Source organism: Pelodiscus sinensis, chromosome 8 (assembly GCF_049634645.1).
Source record: "Pelodiscus sinensis isolate JC-2024 chromosome 8, ASM4963464v1, whole genome shotgun sequence".
Taxonomy (NCBI): domain Eukaryota; kingdom Metazoa; phylum Chordata; order Testudines; family Trionychidae; genus Pelodiscus; species Pelodiscus sinensis.
In genome coordinates, this window is record NC_134718.1 from 38,952,784 (window position 1) to 38,966,441 (window position 13,658).

Genomic DNA, 13,658 nt, shown 5'->3' on the forward strand with positions numbered 1-13,658 from the left:
TAAATCCTTCTCTGAGCTGGCAGAAAGCTGTCAGTAATGTCTTCTGAATTTAAAGCCAGTGTTACTTGACTAGGAATGAAGATAAATATACCACCTAAAACCATGAAAAGTGGATTACCTCAGAGGACAAATTATTATCTAATTAAGTAAATATAATGTTGTAAGTCATCTTACACTACGGCTACGTCTAGACTGGCATGATTTTCCGGAAATGCTTTTAACGGAAAAGTTTTCCGTTAAAAGCATTTTCGGAACAGAGCGTCTAGATAGCACTTTTTGCGGAAAAGCGTCCGTACCAATCTAGACACGCTTTTCCGCAAAAAAAGCCCCAATCGCCATTTTCACGATCGGGGCTTTTTTGCAGAAAAGAAATCTGGGCTGTCTACACTGGCCCTTTTGCGCAAAAGTTTTGTTCCACCCCTGCTCCTAACCCTCCCACTGTGTTATTACATAACCGTTACACTTTACTTTCTGCAGGAGACAAGGAGTCACCCCCCACAGTGGAGGAGACCAGGCCTTACACCACCAAGGTTGAGCAGTCTCCTGCCATCACTGCGAGGAAGAAACGTAGGGTAGTGGTGGTTGGAGACTCTCTTCTGAGGGGAACGGAGGCACCCATCTGTCACCCTGACAGTTCATCTCGAGAGGTATGCTGTCTGCCAGGGGCCCGTATCCGAGATGTTACGGAGGCATTGTCGAGGATTATCTGGCCCTCTGACTACTACCCCATGCTACTCATCCACGTGGGCACAAATGATACTGCCAGGTGTGACACTGAGCGGATCAAGTGTGACTACAGGGCTTTGGGAGTATGGGTGAAGGAGTTTGGAGCGCAGGTGGTATTCTCTTCTATCCTTCCTGTCAAAGGTAGGGGCCCGGGCAGAGAGAGGTGCATCCTGGAGGTGAATGCCTGGCTGCGAAAATGGTGTCGCCAGGAGGGATTCGGCTTCCTTGATCACGGGGTGCTCTTCCAGGAAGGACTGCTTGGCGGAGATGGAGTTCACCTTTGCAGGAGCGGGAAGGCCTTGTTTGGACACAGTCTGGCTAACCTTGTGAGGAGGGCTTTAAACTAGGTTCGACGGGGACAGGTGAGCAAACCCACAGGTAAGTGCTGAATGTGCAGGACTGGGAGATGGGTTGGAAATGGGGGGGACTATGGCCTATAATGGCAAGGAGAAAGGAGGGTCAGGGCACAACAGGGAGGCAAGATCAAATCAGTATCTTAGATGCCTATATACAAATGCAAGAAGTATGGGTAATAAGCAGGAAGAACTGGAATTGCTAACCAATAAATACAACTATGATATCATTGGTATTACAGAAACCTGGTGGGATGGGACACATGATTGTAATGTTGGTATGGAAGGGTACGGCTTGCTCAGGAAGGACAGACAGGGAAAAAAGGGAGGAGGGGTTGCCTTGTATATTAAAAATGTACACACTTGGACTGAAGTGGAGATGAACGTAGGAGATAGCTGTGTAGAGAGTCTCTGGGTTAAGCTAAAAGGGGTAAAAAATGAGAGTGATGTCATGCTAGGAGTCTACTACAGGCCACCTAGCCAGGTGGAAGAGGTGGATGAGGCCTTTTTTAAACAATTAACAAAACTATCCAAAGCCCAAGATTTGGTGGTGATGGGGGACTTCAACTATCCAGACATATGTTGGGAAACTAACACAGCGAGGCACAGGCTATCCAATAAGTTTCTGGACTGCATTGGAGACAACTTTCTGTTTCAGAAGGTTGAAAAAGCTACCAGAGGAGAAGCTGTTCTGGATTTGGTTTTAACAAATAGGGAGGAACTAGTTGAGAACTTGAAAGTGGAAGACAGTATAGGGGACAGTGATCATGAAATAATAGAGTTCATGATCTTAAGGAAAGGTAGAAGGGAGACCAGCACAATTGAGGTAATGGATTTCAGGAAGGCAGATTTTGATAAGCTCAGAGAACTTGTAGGTAAGGTCCGATGGGAAGCAAGACTGAAGGGAAAAACAACTGAGGAGAGTTGGAAGTATTTCAAAGGGACGTTGTTAAGGGCCCAAAAGCAAACAATTCCGCTGTGTAGGAAAGATAGAAAATATGGCAAAAGACCAGCTTGGCTTAACAAGGAGATCTTGCATGATCTCAAAATAAAAAAAGGAGTCATATAAAAAATGGAAACTAGGACAAATAACAAAGGATGAATATAGGCAAGCAACACGGGAATGCAGGGGCAAGATTAGAAAGGCAAAGGCACAAAATGAGATCAAACTAGCTACAGGCATAAAGGGAAACAAGAAGACCTTTTATAAATACATTAAAAGCAAGAGGAAGACCAAGGACAGGGTAGGCCCACTGCTTAGTGAGGAGGGAGAAGCAGTAACAGGAAACTTGGAAATGGCAGAGATGCTCAATGACTTCTTTGTTTCGGTCTTCACCGAGAAGTCTGGAGGTGTGCCTAACATAGTGGATACAAGCAGAGAGAGGGTAAGTTTAGAAGATAGGATACACAAAGAACAAGTTAAAAATCACTTAGGAAAGTTAGATGTCAGCAAGTCACCAGGTCCAGATGAAATGCATCCCAGGATACTCAAGGAGCTGATAGAGGAGGTATCTGAGCCTTTATCTATGATTTTTGAAAAATCATGGCAGACAGGGGAGATTCCAGAAGACTGGAAAAGGGCAAATATTGTCCCCATCTATAAAAAGGGGAATAAGAACAACCCAGGAAACTACAGACCGGTCAGTTTAACGTCTGTCCCAGGGAAGATAATGGAGCAGGTAATTAAGGAAATCATATGCAAACACTTGGAAGGTAATAAAGTGATAGGGAATAGCCAGCATGGGTTTGTGAAGAACAAGTCATGCCAAACTAATCTGATAGCTTTCTTTGATAGGATAACGAGCCTTGTGGATAAGGGAGAAGCGGTGGATGTCATATACCTAGACTTTAGTAAGGCATTTGATACGGTCTCGCATGATATTCTTATTGATAAACTAGGCAAATATAACTTAGATAGGGCCACGATAAGGTGGGTGCATAATTGGCTGGATAACCGTAGTCAGAGAGTTGTTGTTAACGGTTCTAAATCCTGCTGGAAAGGGATAACAAGTGGAGTTCCTCAAGGGTCTGTTTTGGGACCCGTTCTGTTCAATATCTTCATCAATGACTTAGATATTGGGATAGAGAGTACGCTTATTAAGTTTGCAGATGATGCCAAACTGGGTGGGGTTGCAACTTCTTTGGAGGATAGGGACATAATTCAAAATGACCTTAGCAAGTTAGAGAAATGGTCAGAGGTAAACAGGATGAGGTTTAATAAAGAGAAATGCAAAGTGCTCCACTTAGGAAGGAACAATCAGTTCCATACATACAAGATGGGAAGCGACTGTCTAGGAAGGAGCATGGCGGAAAGGGATCTAGGGGTCATTGTGGACCACAAGTTGAATATGAGTCAACAGTGTGATGCTGTTGCAAAAAAAGCAAATATGATTCTAGGTTGTATCAACAGGTGTGTTGTAAGCAAAACTCGTGAAGTCATTCTGCCGCTCTACTCTGCACTAGTTAGGCCTCAGCTGGCGTGCTGTGTCCAGTTCTGGGCGCCACATTTCAAGAAAATGTGGAGAAATTGGAAAGGGTACAGAGAAGAGCGACAAGAATGATTAAAGGTCTAGAGAACATGACCTATGAAGCCAGGCTTCATGAACTGGGCTTGTTTAGTTTGGAAAAAAGAAGATTAAGGGGGGACATGATAGCGGTTTTCAAATATCTAAGAGGGTGTCACAGGGAGGAAGGAGAAAATTTGTTCCTCTTGGTTTCTGAGGACAGGATAAGGAGTAATGGGCTTAAAGTGCAGCAGGGGGGGGTTTAGATTGGACATTAGGAAAAAATTTCTAACCGTCAGGGTGGTCAAATATTGGAATAAATTGCCAAGGGAGGTGGTGGAATCTCCCTCTCTGGAGATATTTAAGAACAGGTTAGATAGACATCTGTCAGGGATGGTGTAGACGGAGCTTGGTCCTGCCTTGAGGGTGGGGTGCTGGACTCGATGACCTCTTGAGGTCCCTTCCAGTTCTATGGTTCTATGAAAAGGACTTTTGCCCGAACAGGAGCAGCATAGTATTTCCGCAAAAATCATTGATTTCTTACAGTAGGAAGTCAGTGCTTTTGCGGAAATTCAAGTGGCCAGTGTAGACAGCTGGCAAGTTTTTCCGGAAAAGCGGCTGATTTTCCAGAAAAACTGGCCAGTCTAGACACAGCCTACAAGTTGGATTTTCTATTCCCTTTGGGCACAATCCTGTGCTCAGAAGTGTGGTAGTGAGGGGAGAGGGAGTCACTGTTTACGTGCATGGTAGGACTGCAACATAACAGTGTGGGGACAGGGATGGGAATGTGCAGGCAACAACTACCCTGGTTTAGCACCTCTTAGCCGCATGGATGTGTGATTTTTTGGCTTAGGAACAGTCAGACCTGTGACTAGCCCAAGGGTAGTGCAGCTGGCTCTAGATAGTGACTACATTTTGTTTCATTTTACAAGAGCAGAAAGGTATGTCCCACCCCACATTTGCCAGAGCCCCAATGATCAACCTTACTCATTCCACTCTGTTCCAGGAGAATCCGTCAAAAGTATGTTGGATGGCTAGGGGGGCAGTGTTATATGAAGGAACTTTGTGGCCCTATGCCATATGACAGTTGGGGTGTACGTGTTCCTCTTGTGGGGTGTGGGATGTCAAGTCCTGTCCCTGGGCGGTACTGGATAGTAAGCCTGTCCCATGTCACCCCACATCACCTGTCCCGCAGAGCTGGCTTAGCTCCCTGATGTGTGGTTCTTGTCACAAGGGCCACTCCTCTGAGATGCCACACCCCCTTCTTGGTGTGTTTTTGCAGTAGTGGTGGCGGTGTGGGTGTGTTTGTTCCCTCCCTGCCCTAGTGGTGGTAGTGCCCCTTTGAGATGGGTATTAGGATAACTTTTGAAGTGAGCACACCAAGAGCTATTAAACAAGACTGTAAATCCTGTATATAACAGACACCACGTCATGCCAGGATGTACAGCAGCACCCCCCGCTCTCCTAGTTCCAGCACCTAGGCCAGCAATGGGCAACCTAGGCTAGTGAGTGGGTTGCATGACTGACCCTCCTTCATCTCAGTTGGCGCAAAATTGTTAACACCAAGATGGTCCCTTAGGATAGGAGCCTCCTACTAGAAGACAAGCCCAAGAAAGAAACCAACAGAACACCACTGGCCATCACCTAGTCTTCAGCTAAAACCTCTCCAACACATCATCAGTGATCTACAACCCATCCTGGACAATGATCTCTCACTTTCACAGTCCTCACCCACAGACAACCCGCCAACCTGAAGAAAATTCTCACCAGCAACTATATCCTGCACCACAGTAACTCTAACTTAGGAACCAATCCCTGAAACAACCTTCGGTGCCAACTCTGCCCTCATATCTATACCAGTGACACCATCACAGGACCTAACCAGATCAGCCACACCATCACTGGTTCATTCATCTGCACACCTACCAATATAATATACGCCATCATGTGCCAGGAATGCCCCTCTGCTATATATATCGGCCAAACTGGACAGTCCCTACGTAAAAGAATAAATGGACACAAATCAGATATTGGGAATGTCAATATACAAAAATCTGTGGGGGAACACTTCAATCTCCCTGGACGCACAATAGCATATTTAAAGGTAGCCATCCTGCAGCAAAAAAACCTTCAAGACCAGACTTCAAAGAGAAACTGCTGAGCTACAGTTCTTCTGCAAATTTGACACCATCAGTTTAGGATTAAACAAAGACTGTGAATGGCTAGTACAAAAGCAGTTTCTTCTCTCTTGGTGTTCACACCTCCACATCAGCTGCTAGAAGTGGGCCTTACCCTCCCTGACTGAATTAACCTCGTTATCTCTAGCTTACTTATTTATACCTGCCTCTGGAAATTTCCACTACATGCATCTGATGAAGGGGCTCTTTGCCCACGAAAGCTTATTCTCCAATATGGCTGTTAGTCTATAAGATGCCACAGGACTCCTTGTCGCTTTTGCAGATCCAGACTAACACGGCTATCCCTCTGATACTAGGACAGGATAGTTTTTCTAATTGTGCCTGCATCCCAAGATTTGCAGTGTGTGCCAAATGAACCATAGCAGCACTTCGAATGTAGCAGGAGTGCTCAGCTCTCCCAGTCAATGTTGTGTGCAATCTAGCATTCACCTTGCTTCATGTGTCCTTGCTTTAAGTCCCTGTCTTTTTAGTAATACAAATAGGGGGAAAATACATCTGGACAGTAGCCAGTGGAATCATGGGCAGCAGTAAACAAAATGTCTCGTGGGCCCAACATAGAATCCCGATGTGCTGCACCACTGACCTATGCCCACAGATTTCACTGAAAGTCCTGGGCAAAGACGAAGTGTTGACAATAGTGTGCATTCCTAGGGTAAAATTATTAGACATACCAAGGGGGCTTTTTAAATGTAGAGAGTTGCTTAGTAAAAGCATCTTTTACCCTTTAAGTGTATAATACCAGATGAAGACATAAGGCGGAAAGATAGTGGAATCAGGCCCATGGAGTTTCTTTTATAGTTGAACAGCTAAAAATGTACCAGGTTCTTCAAAATTTACTTCCATTCAGATATAAGCACATTGTGGTTTTTTTTTACTGTTTTTAATGTAAAATATAGACCAATCAGGTCAGCAATGCAATAAAATTTAACATCATAGTAAAATTCACCATGGAACTAAAATTATATGAAGACAGCTTTATAAATTAGTCTTTAAAGTCTCCACAATACATATGGCAGAATCGATGCACCCATCAAAGTTGGAATGAGTAAATCCATCACCCCCACACACCAGGAGAGGTTTGATGTGAAGAGTCATCTGTCCTGGAGAATTTGGGATGGCTTTTGTAACCTGAAAAAAGAAAAATATATGGAAAGAAGGATAGCCAAATACTTATTACTGTGATGCTGTATTAGACTCTAACAATACGGGCCAAAACAACACACACAATGTTTACATTTTGGTTTTGCTCATGAAAATACTTCATAGCCAAACTGCAATTACCTTGCTCACATGAGTAGTGTCACTGACAGTTTGACCCTTAGAACCATTTTGCTAAAACCTTAGATCAGGGGTAGGCAAATACTGCCCCATGGGCCAGTTCTGGTCTGCTAGGGTAGCCTCTGGTGAGCCCCCATACTGCTGTTTTTTTCTGCGCCTATGTAGGTATGGTTAATTGCAGCTCCTGCTGGCCACTGATCGCCATTCCTACTCAATGGGAGCTGTGAGGGCCCGTTCCTGTGAAGGTGCAGGTAAATATAGTGGCAGAGGCTCACCAGGGGCTAACTCTGGTGAGCCACCGTCATTTTACTGCCTGCCCCTGCCATAGATCATTCACATACACCTCCCCATATTATTACAATATTAATTTTGGATGGTTGGGCTTTCCAAAAAACCAAGAGATGGTCCAGGCTCAGAAAGTTCAAAAGACAGAGACAATTGGACACAAGTTAGGGGAATGACAGTGAGTAGTTTTTATTTGGATGTCAACCTGATTGACTGTTAGGAAGTGTAGTTGAAGTGGATCTACAGGTGGGATTTAAATATGGATAGATTAGAGGCCTTGTGAATGATTCAGGCAGTTTGTATCATGCATGAAAAAGACAAGTAACTTATTGTGAGAAACAAGCTGCATTTTCTTTTCAACTACAAAACCTGAACATTCACCTGTAAAGAATTTTGAGATCTATAAGTGAAACACAATAACTAAGGATTGTGACGATTTGTAGAGTAGGGGTGCCAGGTGTCCAGTTTGCGACCAGAATGCCGAGTCAAAAAGGGATCCTAGGGTATGTCTAGACAGCATTTTGGAAACTGACTAGCCCGAAGTAACTACACGCAGCAGAGAAGTGCGACTCCAAGATAAACCCCTTAGTTCAAATGGAATGAGGTTTAACTGTTAATTTGAACTAAGGGGTTTATCTCGGAATCGCGCTTCTCTATTGCGTGTAGATGTGGGCAGTTACTTAGGGCTAGTCAGTTTCCAAAATGGCGACCGTCTGGGAATATGCTAATCAAGTGCGGGATATTTAAATCCCGCGCTTCATTATCAATTTCAGTCGCCCTCATTAGCCTCCCTAGGTCAAACTAGGGGGCTAGTGCAGACATACCCTATGTGTATCTGAGGAAAAAACCCTGGTTCCATAGCCAGGCTTTAATCTGGGCAAGTCAAGATGGACCTCAGGTCCTTGTAAATATCAAGGAATCATGTGCATGTATCCTAGGATGGAATGTGCCTCACATGTTTTTCTAACTTATCCATTGTGCTTTCTTTTTGGGGAAAAGGCTGTGCTCTGGAATTCCCAAGGTACTTATTTTAGCATCTATAGGCCTGTTTACAGAAACACAGAGTAATATAAATAAACAGAGCAGGGACCAGCCCAAACGCTGATGTAAATGGCAATAGCTGTTTATATATCTGCAGATATGGAATTTGTCCAGTCTCTTTAAAAGGCTAGAACCACAGATCGATGTCAACAGTTCAAACATTCTGTCTAGCATTTAACAAACTTTCAGCACAGATAAAAGAACCAACGCTTAATTATTAAAAGGGCATCTTTGTCTCACTTTCTCATGTCCAGCTAGTTTACTTTTTCTGCCTCAAACCTTAAATGTGCTTGTGTACAGTCTTTCTTCATCTGCATCATAGGGTGCTTTGGATTTTTATGTTACTGAGTAATAAATACTAATATACTTGAGAATCTCCCTGGCACTTTCAACTGGATGGAGTCATGGGGGAGGGGGCATGTCATGAGTAAAGAAAGATCCTTCCATTTTCTGACTATGAACACTTTTATTTCAATTTTTCACTTAAATTTAATTTTCATCATGATTTTCTGATCAACACTATGCATGAGAGATGGCACTTTTCTTCATAATGATCTCTCTGATATTTGCATGTCTGAAACTGCAATGTAATTAAATTTAAGAATGACATGTCTATATAAACTTTCTGGCAAGATTAGAGAGCAGAAGTTTTGCATATTAAACTTAATGCTTCAATGGCAAAAATTCAATAAGCAGTTATGTTTTATATTATATAGCTCTCTCTATCATACTGGGTATATTTTGCTACTATTTATAATACTTCAAATAATTTTAATATAAGGTGTTGTTTTCAGTGTTTTTTAGAATTTGCTTTCTAGTTCCATCCCCCATATTCCTTCTCTTTGTGTGTGCTCCCGTCAATCATCGTTATTTGTAAAATTGTGATATGACAATCCTGCACAGGTATCCTGCATAGATTCCAATTTTTCAGTGCCTTATGGTAGTGAATTTAGTTGTTTTTTTTGTCTATACATTGCTCTCTTGCCACTGTTTCATTACCTTTATTTTTTTATTATAAAACATGTATTTTGGGGAGGAATATCATATGCAGTATAGGCACATGGATGCCTACTGTTGGTAATAGTTACTTGCTGTGAAAATGACTGAAGTCTGTAGGCCTATTGAAAGCCCATTTTAATACCTGATTGAAATCAATGGGAATCTTTCAATGGGATCTGGATCCAGTCTTATCATAGTATTTGCTTACTACATGTGTAGGAAGTAGTTGTGATTGGTTGGATGGACCATAGATCATAGGGGATGGCTGTGAGAAAGCTGAGATTGGGTGCTGCATACATGAGTAGTAATCTCTCTGCCTTTCTCCCTCTTCTTATGCTCTGGTTGAAGAGGTGGAGCTATTCAGAGATGGTGTGAACCCAACTAAATGTTATGTGCACTAGCTTCTTTGGTGCTCAGGCAGCCTGTATTATCCTTAATGGATACCTGCAGCCTGCTTTTCTCCCAGAGCTAATCATGAGATGTAGTGAAAGCAGCAGTAGGATGAGGGAGTGATTTTTAGCATTTCATGTCTTTCAGCCTACATCCTTGTATCTGTGTACTATGAAGCAATGTGATGTGTTTTAAATGTGAGGATTTTGACTGATATCCCTTTCTAGACCCTCGTGAGCCATCTTGTAATGGTGACCCACAGCTGAGAACTGGTGATGTAGTAAATTGGTGAATTCTCAGTAGGGTTTTCCTCTGCCTCAATATAGGTTATTCTGAAGCATGGGCTATGCTTCAAACTTGCCATGGTGTACAGTACGCTACAAATCACTGACAGAATATGGGCCATGCAGCAGCGTTAGATTTGTAATAATGGAAGGAACCTGCTTTTCTGAAACCGTTTTAAGCCACAACATCCTGTAGTCAGTTGATTTCACTCCACTCAATCTCTTAAAACAAAACAAAACCTAACCCCATGAAAAACAAGCCCATATAAAAGCAGTCTTGCTGGATGGCCAAGAATATAGTAGATTGAGTCATGAACTATATTATAGTGACATCTGCTATGCCAGCCTAGTTACGGGTCTGTAAGACTGCTTGTTAAAAAGCCCCATTTTGATGGGCTAACTTGGCTGAAAAAAATTTGCTTTGCCCTGAACTGTAATGTAGGGCCAGACTGTAGCTTGTAAAGCCACAGCTGCTCAAGGGGCACTGCAGGAATGGCAATCTGCCTGCAAAGACTAGAGCGAGGCAGACTGATCCCAAAGATGCTGTGGAATGCATATGAGGGGGAGGGAGTAGCGTATCGCACCCCATAATCATAATCCCTAACCTAAATTATTCCCTCCTCTGGTCTGCACAGTGTTCCTTAAGTTCCTAGTGTATTCCAGATGCACAGCATACCAGGACACCAATGGTCTTCAGCTTTGTGCCTTGTCCAGTGCTGAACATGTTGCCAATATGAAGTAAATAAAGAGTCTGTCCTCAGACCAGCAGCCAGTGCAGAAAGCCTGCCTCATCTCTAGTTTGGGCTCTGGCAGTGCAAGGTGTGGGGTTTAAGGAATGGGAAGGTAGCATGGGCTCACCCCATCTCTATTCTACAGTCTGTGATTTATGTATTCCATGGGTTGCTAGAAGCTCTCATCATCCTGAGGAAGAAAATTACCATTTTTGTGTGTGTTGGGGCCTAACTGGGAGGTATTTAAAACCCCTATTTATTGCCATTTTCAATAACTTGGCATCTACCTAAATGGGCTCAATGAGCTTTGTTTCCTCTCTCCTGAGGGAATGGATGGGAGGTCTTCTAGGAATCATTCTTGGGACGGAAGAATCCCAAACATTGTTACAGGCTTGGATATTAGGAAAAACTATGTCACTAGGAGGGTGGGGAAGCACTGGAATGGGTTACCTAGGGAGGCGGTGGAATCCCCATCCCTAGAGGTTTTTAAATCTCGGCTTGTCAAAGCCTTGGTTGTGTTGATTTAGTTGGGATCAGTCCTGCCTTGGGCAGGGGGCTGGACTCGATGACCTCCTGAGGTCTCTTCCAGCTCTGATTCTATGATTCTTGTTCATGCAGAATCTTTCCTTTCTTTGTTCAATCCTGCCCTTTTGTTTAGCCCCTCCCTCAGAAACTGTGCAGTACAATCATCAGGCCTCTGGTGGAAGAGGGCTAGATATGGCTTCTTACATTAGTGAGAAGAGTCACTCTCACATAGCTGATAGGCAGATTATCCAGGAAAAATGACTTGCTTGCAATTTCTTTAATACATAGCCCAGTACAGCAGATTATGGATAGTGTGGCAGCCTTAATACTTTATTGCCTGAGGTTTAGAAGGCAGATCCTTAAAAATGCGCAGGGTATGTTTTATTATGTGCTTTAGAATATATCTGAATTTCCCTTCTCATTCCCCAGAGCTGTACTTTGCAAATCAAATGAGACACTTCTATAAACTTTCATCTCTGTTGCCTATAGTCTAGGAGCACAAGCATGTTCTTGAACCTAGGTTTCTTAAACTTCAGCTCACTGTATCGCCCCACACCAGTAAGCTGTCTCCCTGCTTGTTCTAGAGGAGCATTTCTACATATAGTACTTTCTGATGGCATTATGGTCACTGTTTCTAAAGCATTCTGTACTCTTATCACTATCTTATTACAGAAAGTAGATTAATATTTGGTGAGTGGAAGACTGAGTGAGTTAATTAATACTTCTAAGTTGTATTAGAAACTGATCATGTTTGGTTAACTGTCACTGAGGAAAGAGAACTAAGATAGTTAACTATATATTTATAACCTGCACAAAAGGCTCCAATCTATTGGAAGTCTACTCTAGGTAGAGATGTTAGATGCAGATTTTCCACTGTCCTTACAGAGTATCTGCAACAATTTTCACTGTTTGTCACTATATTCATCACACTGGGGACTCATGACTGAAAGTCCTTGTACATGTTGAACCTTTCTAGAGTGGCACTCTCTAGTCTGGCAACATTCATGGTCTGGCATGATTTTAGTTAACTGGAAGCCCACTTATCATGGATGTGGTCAAGTTTCCCGTGGTCCCATAAAAACAACAAGTAGTCTGGTGGCACCCTACGTGCATCTTACATAGCACCCTATCCTTGAAATAAGATATGCAATTTGTGCTATGCAAGTTGCATATTTTATTTCAATTTTAATTTTGAAATAGCATATTTCGAAATTTGGTGGGTCTATACAATGCCCAATTTAGAAATAACACGTTATTTCATGACATCCTTTAACCCTCATGGAACGAGGGTTACAGGGATGCTGAAATAGCGTGTCCGCTATTTTGAGACCTATCTTGAAATAGCAGGTGTATTCAAAAGAAGTGGGGTATATATGTTGATATATCTATATAATATGAGCTTTTGTGGGCAAAACCCACTTCTTCAGATGAGATGAGCTTGGTCCCATAAAGTTTGTTTACAGATGTCAGTCCTGGCTCTCAGTGTTCTGTGCCTTTATTTAGCTCTAATTTATCCCCAAGTGTCTTCTAAGAGCCTAGTAAGCAGTAGAAGTGTTGGTAATGCTGCTAAACAATATTGACCCCCTGTGGTTAGGCAAATTCTCTGGTTCGGTACTGGTCAGGTCCTGAGGGTGCCAGACTAGAGAGAGGTGTTCAACCTGTACTATATATTGTTTTTACATTTAGTAAGTAAGTAAATAAATAAATAAATACAACTTCAACACACACCATAAAGGAAAATAAAACACTGACCACAGCAGCATGCTGAAATGCTTTAAGACCAGGATCACACTAGATTATACAAACAAAGAAGGATAAGATTTCACCTATGTCCTAATAACTTGTCTCCTCTCAAAAAGCAGAAGTCCAAAATTAGAATGTGTGTGGTACGTGCATATGCACACTCTAGGAGATTTACCCAGCATTGCTCTGGTCCTTAACTCAATTTTTGCTTTTTGGAAAATAAAATAAAAATGTGCCTGCTTTGTTTGAATCATTGTTCTGGGGTGGGGCCGGGATGAGGGGTTCAGAATGAAGGCTACCATGGGAAGAGAGGACTGTTCCAGACAACTCTCACCAAAGCCACTAGAGGCCAGGTGAGAAGTGCCTCTCCATGGCACTTCAGCTTCAGTGGTCACAGCTGGCAGGGTGTACATGTCACCCAGATGGGGCAGATCAAGGTTCGTCTGCCCCCGTGCTTCCCAACAAGAGTAAGGAATGCAGTAAACCATGCAATTTCCCCTTGCTCCCTGACAAAGGAGAACAGACAGCAATGTCCCTATTCCGGTGGTCACCAGTAGATCGGGGATATATTGCTAGATCTTGGAACCTTTGACAGGTGATC

At 42.9% G+C, this 13,658-nt stretch overlaps 1 protein-coding gene across 4 annotated transcripts in view; it reads right to left on the reverse strand.

The window, feature by feature from the left end:
* Positions 1-6,622: 6,622 nt before the first annotated feature.
* Positions 6,623-13,658, reverse strand: part of RNLS (renalase, FAD dependent amine oxidase) — a 137,773-nt gene continuing 130,737 nt past the window's right edge. For 2 of the 4 annotated variants that reach the window (XM_006121453.4, XM_075935090.1), the window contains one exon: positions 6,624-6,909. In XM_006121453.4, coding sequence (XP_006121515.1) covers positions 6,757-6,909 — 153 coding nt within the window. In that variant the 3' untranslated portion in view covers positions 6,624-6,756. Of the gene's footprint in view, positions 6,910-13,658 lie in introns of all 4 variants that reach the window. The other 2 variants (XM_075935089.1, XM_006121454.4) reach the window with 2 other exon arrangements.